This window comes from Bactrocera neohumeralis, chromosome 2, assembly GCF_024586455.1.
Source record: "Bactrocera neohumeralis isolate Rockhampton chromosome 2, APGP_CSIRO_Bneo_wtdbg2-racon-allhic-juicebox.fasta_v2, whole genome shotgun sequence".
NCBI lineage: Eukaryota > Metazoa > Arthropoda > Insecta > Diptera > Tephritidae > Bactrocera > Bactrocera neohumeralis.
Window position 1 is genome coordinate 38,790,413 of NC_065919.1, and position 12,164 is coordinate 38,802,576.

A 12,164-nucleotide genomic window follows, 5' to 3' on the forward strand; every position below is an offset into this window, starting at 1 on the left:
CCTGATTTTGTCTTTTTGAAAGTGGTTAGACGTTGCGCACGCTGGTCACCTGTATCGAGTTCGAATGTGGAGAGGAATACCTTGAGATGTAAAACGTTCACCAGAGAATTGGAATTTAAGCAATTTTATATTCACATATACTCTATATAACTCATACACTGACCGACATATTCAGCACAAGATTTGTTAGCAAATCGAAATGATATAGTATGTATGGAGTAGTATCGACCTGATTTTTTATCTATTACCTTATTACCATTAAGGTACCTCTCATACAATCACCAATCAAATGGAGTAATGTCAGCCGCATTTCGAAAATCTTGATATTAGTTATTTGGGGACTAGGTCAAGCTTTCGCCCAATTGTATCTATTTTGGGCACAAAGATATACTGCTATGAGTAAAACACTTCTGTCACTTTCATGGAGATAACTGAAATATTCGCCGATGTACGAGTACTAGTATACAGTATAAAGTCACCCAGAAGTTCGAAAATCTTTATGTTATGTATATGGGCCTAAGGAAAGTATTGAGATTCAGACATACTATTGTTATGGGGAAAGAATTTTCACTTATATATTTCACACATTAATATTGGTTGATTTAGAAAACGTACTACTGCAATGTATCGATAGGGTATAACTGTAGTATTTATACATCGCCGCTGTCATGAAATTTTGCTTTTAAGAACATTTTCACTGCAAAGTTTACTTACGCCGTAAACTGTTTTGTTTTTGTCAGTGTATAAAGATAAAAATTAGCAAATTAACACCAAATAATTTCATCACAAATAATTTGTTCATGAAAATATATTCTTGCCATGAAAATATTTCTCATTATTATTCTTGCCAACATAAGTATGTTTTTTGCCAAAATTTCTTAATTTATTGCAAAACTTTGTATAAATTCATAAGAAAGCTTATCAAACTGAGTACGTCATCGTCTCATACGTATGTATGTAAATGTCAAAAAGTATTATTTGTGATGCGCGATTTTCTCTAATACTGACTTTTTGACTTTTTGTGGGTACCGCAAGGATATGGAGACCTTATTGCTGCCAGAGACTGGGATGTAGTGCAGATCGTTCCGAGTTGGTGCATCCTGGATAGAACTAAACGACTGGACTTAAGGGGCTATACCAGAGTAACGCATGAAAAATTAGGCGATTTTCGTGAATTTTTTTAAGAGAAAGTACGTATTTAATCTGCTGCCCAAATTTGCTGACAGAAGTATTAACCACTTTAACAATTATTTAATAAAAATGCACACTGGTTAAAATTTACAATCATTTAATATAATTTAATGTGTTCACAATAATTTAATGTAATTAAATTCTTATAAAAAATTATAAATTATACATTATGGGGACGAAGAATGTATGTAGGTGTACGGAGCGGGGTGTATGTAAGCTGCACACCGGACCGCTGAGGGATCGCAGGAGGGATTTACGTAGCGCCGAGTATGATCGAAAACACTTGTATAAAAAAGAACGAATGTAGATAGTGAATGTTGATAGCGAATGTAAGCACGGATGCGTGTAACGATGTATAACGTATGAATATGTCATCCCGTTGTCCATCCTTTTTGTTGAGTGGGTTGTACAGGCATGGTGAGTTGAGTTGGTGTTGTGTTATGGTGTCATCGGTTGTGGTGTATTGTACTGTCTTGCTAGGGTGCGCCAGTTTTTCCCAGGTAGAGTGCGACGATGCTTAACTCATTTAAACAGTACGCGATTGAATATTTGAAACTTCTTTGAACGTAATAAGGTATGCTTTCAGCTCCATTTTAAGATTTTTTTTTACAAAAATTTTTAAAAATAACGGAGTTATGGGCTGTCTTCGGAGGAGCAAAAAAAATGTGGCCCAATTGCTGACATGATTCCGGCCGAATCAGCAGCTTTAGGGAAAATGGTCGTTTTTTTAATGTCAAATTTACAATTTTCAACTAATCAAAAATATTGAAGGTCATTGTATAGTAAATGTAATCAACAATACTCAGTTTTAAGTTGAAGACGATCGGTGAATTTCTCATTGAGTATGATGTCAGCAATTTTGAAAAATGTCGTTTTGAGAAAAACGCGTTTAAAGCTTCACTCATATATGATTATATTTACCTGCGACCGGTCGCTCTTTAGAACACTGCCATCCAAAAACTTTTAAAGATACGACCTTGCCGATTTCACAGACTATCTTTGGAAATATGTATAAACTATCGAAAAAGCAAATACAAAAATTTTAGATTTAATTTTAAACCCTGGGTTGGTGGTTGCGGCATTCTTCCACTTGATTATGCTGGGGAAATAAGCAGAAAAGGCTAGTGGACTAATGTAACTGCCTCTGTCCCGGTCAAACCATGGTAGGCCTCAGAGTACGTTCCGCCTGTCATCATGTAGTTGGTGTGGTAGGTGTGGAAATTTCTTCAGGTTAATCTGCAATATGCAAAGGCGGCATCCGCGAACCTATTGCTCCATGTGGAAGCCGGAGCTGATGGGACCAGCCATTTAACCTAATCTGCTAGAGGTTACTTTGCTACTCCAAGATGGGAGGCCCTCAGTCCAAGTAGTGGTTATGAAAAGCCGTCAATTCGAACATTAAAGCGTTCCCTCTAAGAAGCGCAGCAAACACAAAAGGATACATCATTGGCATAATGAAGGCTCAGAATGAGGGCCGAACACCCCGGTACTGAGAGGCCGGGGTTGAATAAAACGCTTAGGTATTTTATTTTATATTGCAATTCATTTAATATAACTATGTATAAAAATGCAGTAAACAATTGGTTTTTACGTACTATGTTTTAAATAAAATACGTATATAATTTTTATTTGTGGTTTTGTATGTTTTTTGTAATTTTCTTTTCTGAATGCATAGCACTAGAAAAACTTAAACAAATGCTTAGGCTTAAAAACTACAAAATATTAATAAATAAATAAGTTAGCACAGGAAAATTAATGAGTGTCATTAAAAAAGAAAGCAAGTAATGGTATTTCGTTTGCAATGAATTTCCATTTAAGAATTCGATTGGTGTCCCATATTGTATGTGAAATTAATGAAAAATGGCCTGTCAATGTGCTAGGAAATGAGTAATTTAGAGTTAGCTCTACGCATGCGCATAAGCATTTCAGTGTGTTTGCGAATAAGGAAGTACACCTAGAATAATAGAAACTAAAACACTACCGGTAATTGAAAAATAACTGTAACAAAGAGCTACATAGAGTAAGTGCAATTGAGTGGTAAAGAGGAAAAGTAAAATAGCGAGTTCACCATAGTTCACAGCTAATAGAGATAGTAGAAGAAAAAGAAAAAATAGACTATAGTTAATGAAAGAAAAGCGCTGACTTGATTGCAGTTCGTGGCAATGAATCCATACTAATAACTGTAGTTTATATTATAGCAAAAAACAACAAAAATCATTATAGAAAATATTTACTAGAAGAAACATTGACTCTGCAGTTGGCGAGCTTATAGAAACAGCGTGAAATGTGGAAAGGCGCCAAAGTCTCACTGAAACTAGAAGAGGATTGGAAAGAGAATATTGTGAAAGAGCAGAAGATACGAAACAGTAGCAGAAATTCTAATTACAAAATGCTGCACAACAAATGTGTAGCTAGCTATCTTTGTTGCCAATTTGGCGACTGTTGATTTGTGTTCAGAAGCTACACATCATCTATGAGATGATGAATGATGAGTGAATGCATTAATTTTCATGCCTTTGAGTGTTTATAATGGATACGTACATATGTATATGTATATTCTTGCATTATATTATTGCACTTCGATTGTATTACAGTTATTGCTTGTTCTTATTGGTGTCGATAACTCTTCATCACTTGCACCACTACTACTTCTGCTGGCTACTGTTTATGACTTTTGCACTTGCTGCTGCTGCTGTTGCAGCGATAACGGTTGTTGCTGCTGTTTCTGCTGATGCTGCTCCTGCTCTTGTGATTTTTGTTGTTGAAAGTTTTGTTGTTGTGCTGACTTCGGCTTCGAATACACACCAGATGGCTGCCTATTAGTATAGCCACGATAAGCCAATTCGTGCGCTTCATTTAGTGAACGTCGATCATAACCTCCGCCACCGCCGGAAGACCAGCCGCCACCACCGCCGCCTCCGGATGACCAACCATTACCGCCACCATTGCCGCCGCCTCGCCCGGACATTAGTTTCTTTATACCCATCATGCCCGCCAGCAAGAGGGCAATCTTGGAGACAATCAGCGCCTTGCCGGCCATCATGTAAAGCATACCCATGGCAACCGGCAGCATACCGATCATTTTCATGGCCATGCCCATCATCATCATGCTCATCATTTTCTTCATCTTGCCACGACCTGTAAGAGGAAGAAAAAAAGAAAAGACAAATTTTAGGAAATTATACTCTTTCTATTATCTAGGGGAAATTATTGAATTCGGAAAGTGAGAGTCTGCTTAATTTGGCAGTCGCTATCAAGGTATTAGCTATTAGTATCCTATAAGTTGCAAAAAATGTACAAGAAAAAAGTTGCTGAGACAACCATAAGTAACATAGCTTGTCTCTATACTATTTGATTTCATTGATTAATCGCTTTTGACATACGCATAGGCACCTGGCAACTCGTTTAACCAACAGCGGACAACTAACTGCTACTTCTGTGGAATTGTAAAAAGAAAAACCATAGCTAATGGGTTATCATAAATTTAAATGGTTATTTTAAGTCATCAATTCACATTCATGACCATTTTTTAAGTCACTTGCTGCCGCTGACCACTCTTCCAATTGGGAGATGTGGCTCTGAATGGGACTCATTTGCGGGCATAATATGAATGCACAGGATTTATCTCGTATTCATCATCATTTGTCAGTGACCATAAAGTTTCTTTTATTTTCTGAAGTTTGACATTTGGGTGTGGGACTGTATACCATTTTGCCTCTAACTTATTTTATTTTGATTGCCTTTTCTGGTTTGCAGTGCAGCAAAAAATGCTGGTCTTGATCAGTAAGGAAAATATGTAAGGCAACTTAAATAAGTTTTATCATGAATGAGCCTACCGACTATCAAATATAAACTTAATTAATTAATTAAATTTTCTGTAAATTATTCCGTCTTAGATACAGGAATTGGTTCTTTTTCATTACAGTGCATTATAAAATATTAAAAATGTTGGCGGCAAAAATACATGTGGAAATGCGATACTCCCTTGCGATAAGTTTCTTGGAAAATGACCTATATGCAATTTATCCTTCACATCAAGCAATTTTGATTAAAAATTCTGCATAGTGCAACTAGTATTTATAAAATTTATTTGTTGTCCTAAAAAATTATTAATATTTCCGTTTAAAGCACTACAAAGTTATCTCCAGAAATGTGGCTTTGAGTCAAGTAAATTGCATAAGTACATAACGGTTTTGAGAAACATTTCATACTTTTTTACGACTATTTTAGAATAATTTTCGTCAGCCAAATGAGTCGGACTTTGAATTGTTATTTTAAAACATAATATTTCCAGAACTAGCTTGTTTTCTAAATTAGTATCATACAAGTCTCAATGCATATTGAGCTAAAAAGTACACAATTCGTCAGCGAGACAGATATAACCAAAGTTAGAAACATTATTACTATGACAATAAAGCCACACTTAGAAATTAATAACACATAAGTTTCAATTCTATGGACTTTATCCGATGCGAAGATAAAGATTAGAGGTGATACCTAACTTAGTTACCATGATAACAAGTTTAAGAATCTTACAGCCTTATTCATGATACAAAATGGGAAACAGATAAGAAAATAATTGTATTATATTATAAAATAATTCGAAGTACAATTAATACCACTCACCAAAATATTCGTTTACCATAACAAAAAACATTGGTGAGGGCTATTAAAATTTAATAAATCAAAGGCGAAAATGGGATTTAAATCCCTAAAATCAAAACTTTAACAAATCGCTTTCCTTTTGGTCGTGTAGATATAACATATAGCTACATATACGTGTGAGTTACAAGCTTTTCGAATTCCACTCATAATTTACAATATTTTGGATTAAAAGGAAAACCGCCTACGTCACATAAAGCTTGCTTCTAAAAATTAATGAAGTAGATCTCACCCACAATTAATGTGAAAGTTATTTGCCAACTATTTCCGTTGACCTTAAAAGTGGAACAAAGCATAATCCAACAGAGAATACATTCGTACAATGGCAAATACACACCATTGTTTAAAGTTATTGTACATAATGTAAATACCTAAGTATGTAAAAGTGAATAAATAAGAAGTAATGGAGCTTAGTCGCGTCATCTTATTCCATATTTACTCACTCGCCTGTGCGATTCGATAATTATGTGCGATAGGTATGAATCTAATTATCTCATAATATGAACTGCACTCATATTTTACAGCTCCTTGTGAAAATGGAACATTCTTGCAGAGTAAAAATGCTAAGCATGCATGCGATACACGGTAAAAATATCAAATAAACATGAAAGAGAACTGCATCAATGCAGTTAAGACAATTTATGTATTCAATAGATATTACGATTAGATAATTTTTTAGAAAAATTCCCTGTACTGCACTCCATGTGGAGAGCTTGTTGTTGACAAAGTTTTCTGGTCAGTACATATAGAACTTTTGCTTCGCTTTCCGTCAGATATTTTTTTGATAGAAATGTTTGATGTACGATTTTGTATGAGTACGTTCACATAAAAAGTTTTGGACGCAAACCCAAGCAAAATGATGTGCAAGTCTCATCTTTTTACGCCTTTCCAAGCAAAATTTGTAATTTTTTTCGTTGTTTCAGTATGAACTGTCACGCAAAGCGAGTTTATTTGCTATTTGGAATCCTGCAGGAGTTTCAAAACATTTTGAAAATATTTTGAGAGAGCATAGAAAGAAGTCACAGCATTCCCCAAAAGTAAATTTTCTTTCTTCTGTGAAGAAGATGTCACTTCATCAAAAACTTATGAAATATTATAGTTTTCACGTCCACGTCCTTGCAATGAATGCCTTGCTGTTTAATATAGCAGCAAACTTATATTTCTTTAATAGATTTCTCGAGGAATAAAGTTATAGGATGGTTCAGCTTTTATTTTGAAATTTACATACATAAATAAGTTAGATAAGAAACTAAATGTCCAAAAAGGTTTTATGAAATACATACATTGTGTTTGTGGCGATTTTATAATTAGAGCTTTCATATAGCCTCAGAAATTTTTAAGTTATAACGAACTGAAAACATAGTTTTGGGTAATTTAATGGATAAAAATTTATAAACTAATGCAATTTAGTTAAACGGCATTGATTAAAGACACTGATAAACTATTATTTCCAAATTAATGTCGGAAGACTTAACTAATGCGTAAATCTTTTACGGTTGTTAGTCGGAGTTTTAATGTGTTAATTTTGGTTGATGATTCTAAAAGGTTGATGCTTTAAGGTATAGAGATGTTCTACTTGTCAGAATGAAATTGTAGATTTGGCATGCCTACTAATAGATTACCCATATCGGGATATAAATTCTCGTATTTCGAAGTGTAGTAAACTGGGTTGTGGCGGTTCCCATTAAAAGTCTAAAACTTCAAAAAGTATTTCATAAACACAGTAAAGTATTAGTTTATAGTTTCCTTATAGTTTCTAGGAAAACTCGAAAATAAAAATTGCCATCTGATTGGGGTATCACTATTTTTAGCAAAATATGAGAACGATTTTTCAATAAAATGGTTTAAAAAACTTTAGCTTAGAATGTTTAAGAAACTTTATTTTATAAATTCAGGGAAAAATTGTAGTCCAAAGGCGTAAAAGTTGGCACCGGAAAAATACTTCAATTTAATTATAACAGATTGCGAAAAGTGAGGTATTAAAACCTCTTACAGGTAAAGATTTCAAAATACAATTAGAATTTTCTCCGTAACCTTCAATTTTATAGTAAGTATATAACAAACAGTCCTTCAATTATTGATCGCTTATTGCACCTACGAGCAGTATAAAATTTTCTCGAGAAAGGAATCACAGTATCTTATATACTTAAATAAGCAATATTGTTTTCAGTGTAGCTAAGAAAGGTCTTGCGAAAATTGTGTAGACGTCGTAACCTATTTTATTATTCATAAAAAGTGTGTGTGCTCGAGTTGGTTTTGTGGCTGATGCTACCCGATGACTAATTAAGATGGGAGTGTAATAGAATACTCGAAAATTCACCGTTCTGGCTCCTATGCTCTCTGTTGTTGTGAAAATGGGCATACAAACCGCTGAAGTGTGGAAACTTTGTGTTGAGTAATGAGTTATTACAATTAGAAGATTCATATACAATCTAAAGATCGAATATAAATGAAATGATGGATGTAGGAGTAAAAGTTTGGCGTCAATATGAAATATAATTAATATTATGTATGACCATTAGTTGGCACTTTGGTTTGGTAGGTTGACAAATGAAGCACTCAAGATATTGATTTATATGCAATTATGTTTTGATAAATAACGTTTTGCAGAGAGAAGTTAAAAAAAGTATTTTGTTAGTACATAATCACCCTCTAAAATCAGGTTTCATGAGGAATATATATTATAATTAGTGAGATTACCACTTTGCTGTACTTTCCTTAAAAAGGAAAAAGGACCCATTTGTTGAGAAGCTAAAAGTTAATAGGCACGACAAAGAAATCCGATAATGATTTATTTGGGCCATTACTTTTCACATGCAACATTGTATGCTTAAATTTTGAAGATCCTCTGGTTTCATCTGCCGATGTCTTAAAACTCAGTTTAAAGAGTGGCAAACTATCTCTTAAATATAGTATATAAAACAATGTTGACTAAAATCTTCAGAACACTTAATTAACGGCGGCTTAATCCATCCAAAACTCTTTGTGGTTGGGAAATAGTTATTTTGGAAAATTTCTGTTTTGTTTTGTTCACTCTTAACAAAATATATTGTAGTAGGAGCTCACATTTCATTAGAAAGGGCATCCAGACTTGTCGCTGGTGCACTTACCTTCCTCAAGACCACGCCCTATTTCCTCAGCTGTCAATTTTGGAAAATTCACTTGCAGTGTATGTCCGTTGAAGAAATAGCTCAATCTTTCAATAAGCATATTTGTTAATTTTGTATCGCGATCTTCGCTGGAGCGCGATAAGGACGGCTCCAACTCGTTCTCACTATAGAGCGGCTGAAGTGGTAGCGGTGTTTCGGCTACAGCACTATTCGGCAAACGCACCAATTTAATGCCTTCCGCCACGGTGATCGCGTCAATGTGCGATATGCGGTCGATAAAGGAAATCGCCTTCTTTTTCAGGCATGGCACGAAACCGCCAATTGAGTGACTGCACTCATCGTAGATGCGTAGAACGGTGCGTGTGCCGGCATTTGTGTTACTCCCGGGCGCGGCAGAAGCGACAGATAAGGTTGATGTGGATGCGGCTACAGAAGATTTACTGGCAGACACAGCTGATAATGCTGCTGCTGATCCTTGTTGTGTGTAAGGAAAGTTGGTGAGATTTTCTGTGCCGGCGTTGCAAGTATGCCAAAGATGGCAAATGCATAGCGCGAACACGTAATTCCAGCAGATGGCGCGATATTTTAGTTTCGCAGGTAAAAAAGTCTTTTTAAACGACATTTTGGGCACTGGGTTAATTATTTATTTTAACTTTTTGGTTTTTTATTCTTTCGCTTTGCACGATTTTAAGTGTGTCTTCACTATTTTGTGTGTTTCCAGCACTCTTTGTTACACTTTTTTTCAGTATCCTTGCTTATCATGCACACGCATACACAATCGCACCGAGAGCAATTCAACCAAAACGGCTATTGGCTTTTGGTCGCGTTTGACTACACTTCATGTAACGTTAGGCACTTTTGTTATTACCTTTTGTAACTGATTAACCGACTGAAGCGACTTGTGGCAGTCTTCAAAACACACTGATGCCACGGTAAGGCGCGCTCTATTCTTTTATAGACACCTCTTTTATTCGCATTAAAAGCCAGCAAAGAAATTACTTGCTGCTTTTCTTTTTATTTTCACATTTCTTTGCATTTTCATTGTGGCCACTGCCACCACAGGCTTGCCGCCTAGTTGATGTTTTTGTTGCGAAGCTACTTCTTAGTCAAAAGCAACATTGGTGTAGTTTGTGCTAAGCAACTTTTGTCTGCAACAATGTTGCTAAGAAACTTTTAAACTATAAATTTGGCAAACAACTCGAAAACTGTTTGGCTTTCTGTAAATATTTTGGTTTGTTTGCGCTCAAGGTTCAATCCTCTTCCTATCACTTTCATTACTTTTTCGATTCACGCTATTTATTCCTATTTGCTTGCTCATACAATTTTCTAAGTTTGTGTTTCATGTAACAATTGCAAAACTTATTTGACTTCTATGTATACTCCCACATTTCTGCATTTGTGCTGAGGGTTAAACCCATTGACACGTTAGTTGTCATCGTATACAGACGACAATAATTTTGTAGGTATTCCACAAAATCCATTTAAGATTGTGGTCGTGGCTTTGTTTACATCAACTGTTTACCTGTTTGTTTTTCTTTTAGTTTGGCTCTCTACACCAGTTTTTTGATTTTAGGCAAATCTGCAGCAACTAGATTTGATCAGCATTGACTTTGTCTGCTTGCTGACAGCCAAAGAGTTGACATTGATGAAAAGTGCAAGTACGTCAGTAAGTAGTATACTTGTGCAGTAATTTCACTTAGTTTCTCAAAACAATAGATACTCTCGCAATTCCTATGCATTGCAGGTATGCTACATATTTTGGGTATCTGACGCATTTTTATACCCTGAACAGGGTATATTAAGTTGGTCACGAAGTTTGTAACACCCAGAAGAAAGCGTCGGAGACCCTATAAAGTATATACTATATATAAATGATCAGTATGTTGAGCTGAGTCGATTTAGTCCCTCAGTTTTTAAGACATCGTTTCGAAATTTTGCAAACGTCATTTTGTCTTCAAGAAGCTGCTCATTTGTCGGATATATATATAGCTGCCATAAAAACTGAACGATCGGAATCAAGTTCTTGTATGGAAAGCTTTCACATTTGACGTGGTATTTTCACGAAATTTGACATGGATTACTGCTTAGGGTAATAATATAATCTCCAAAAAAATTGTTCAGAACGAATTACTATAGCATATAGCTTCCATACAAACTGAACACATAGTTACTAACATAAATTCACCTGTGAAGGGTATTTAGCTTCGGTGCAACCGAAGTTAACATTTTTTCTTGTTTAATAAAAAAAAATATTTTGTATGAAATTATTTGCACCGTTTGAAGCCAAATTATCAACTGATTGAGTCCAGAGATGAGCTTAGTCTAAGTCTACGCAGTATTAGTCCCCAAGATTTGCGAAATATTTTAAAACAAACGTTTTGGTAGAAATCAATATATTGGGGTAGTGGGGTCTAGCGAACATATGAACGAACCTAAGAATATGATTTGTTAATTATACTCACATATCTAGTTTCATCAATATATTCAAGATTTCACATGTCAACTATTTGATCACATAAATTTCCAAAAACATTCTATTTTGTTTAAATAAACTTTTGAATAAAAGCGATAAGTTCACTAAGTAGGCCTATGAAATGACAGTTAGTAAGTGCGAAATTACCGAAATATGCCGTCACTTTTAAGAGAATATTTACGAACGTAGACAATTAGTTGACATTCTGAAGTAAAGGAGTATTGGTTGCCATAATGTTGCACTGTGATTCAAGTTTTTCTTTTGATACTTTAGTTAATAGTTGAGGAATCGTTAGATTCACGTGTTTAGTAAAACGTGAGTATTTTTTTTTGTTTTTTTTTTGCTATGAAAAAACTAAATGCAACAAAAATGGAAGAAATCAAAAGGCTTATTAATTTCAACACAACGCATAGAAAAATTGCAAGACTCGTTGGTATTTTCGTAGTCGTGGTTTCAAAAAATAAGACAATCAATGAGTCCTTTATGTGTAAAACACACTCCTGGACGTAAGCCAATTTTGGATGCCACACTGGAAAGGCTCATTGTTAGGCAGATAAAGTTTGGTGTGCATGAAAATGCAGGCCAAATCAGATGTGATCTTTTCCATAGGGATGAGTAAATATGACAAGTGCAACTATCAGGAAGAAATTACGGAAAAACGGATTGCACGGACGTGTCAAAGGTAAAACACCAGTCTTGAGAAAACGACACCGTGAATTGAGACTCCA

The 12,164-nt window shown here is 35.0% G+C and overlaps 1 protein-coding gene across 1 annotated transcript; it reads right to left on the minus strand.

Annotated features, from left to right (window-relative positions):
* Positions 1-3,029: 3,029 nt before the first annotated feature.
* Positions 3,030-9,772, minus strand: LOC126756374 (uncharacterized). Its single transcript, XM_050469407.1, has 2 exons — positions 8,964-9,772; positions 3,030-4,329 (listed from the first exon to the last, which is right to left on the minus strand). Exons 1-2 carry the CDS (start codon positions 9,583-9,585, stop codon positions 3,857-3,859), a joined length of 1,095 nt encoding a protein of 364 aa, XP_050325364.1. The 5' UTR covers positions 9,586-9,772; the 3' UTR covers positions 3,030-3,856.
* Between the last annotated feature and the right edge of the window lie 2,392 nt (positions 9,773-12,164).

Bases quoted from the DNA above. Each gene is read 5' to 3' on its own strand.
- LOC126756374 (XM_050469407.1), bottom strand. From the start codon at position 9,585: ATGTCGTTTAAAAAGACTTTTTTACCTGCGAAACTAAAATATCGCGCC. The intron at 4,330-8,963 runs GTAAGTGCACCA...TTCCTCTTACAG, and splicing joins AGGGCGTGGTCTTGAGGAAG to GTCGTGGCAAGATGAAGAAA.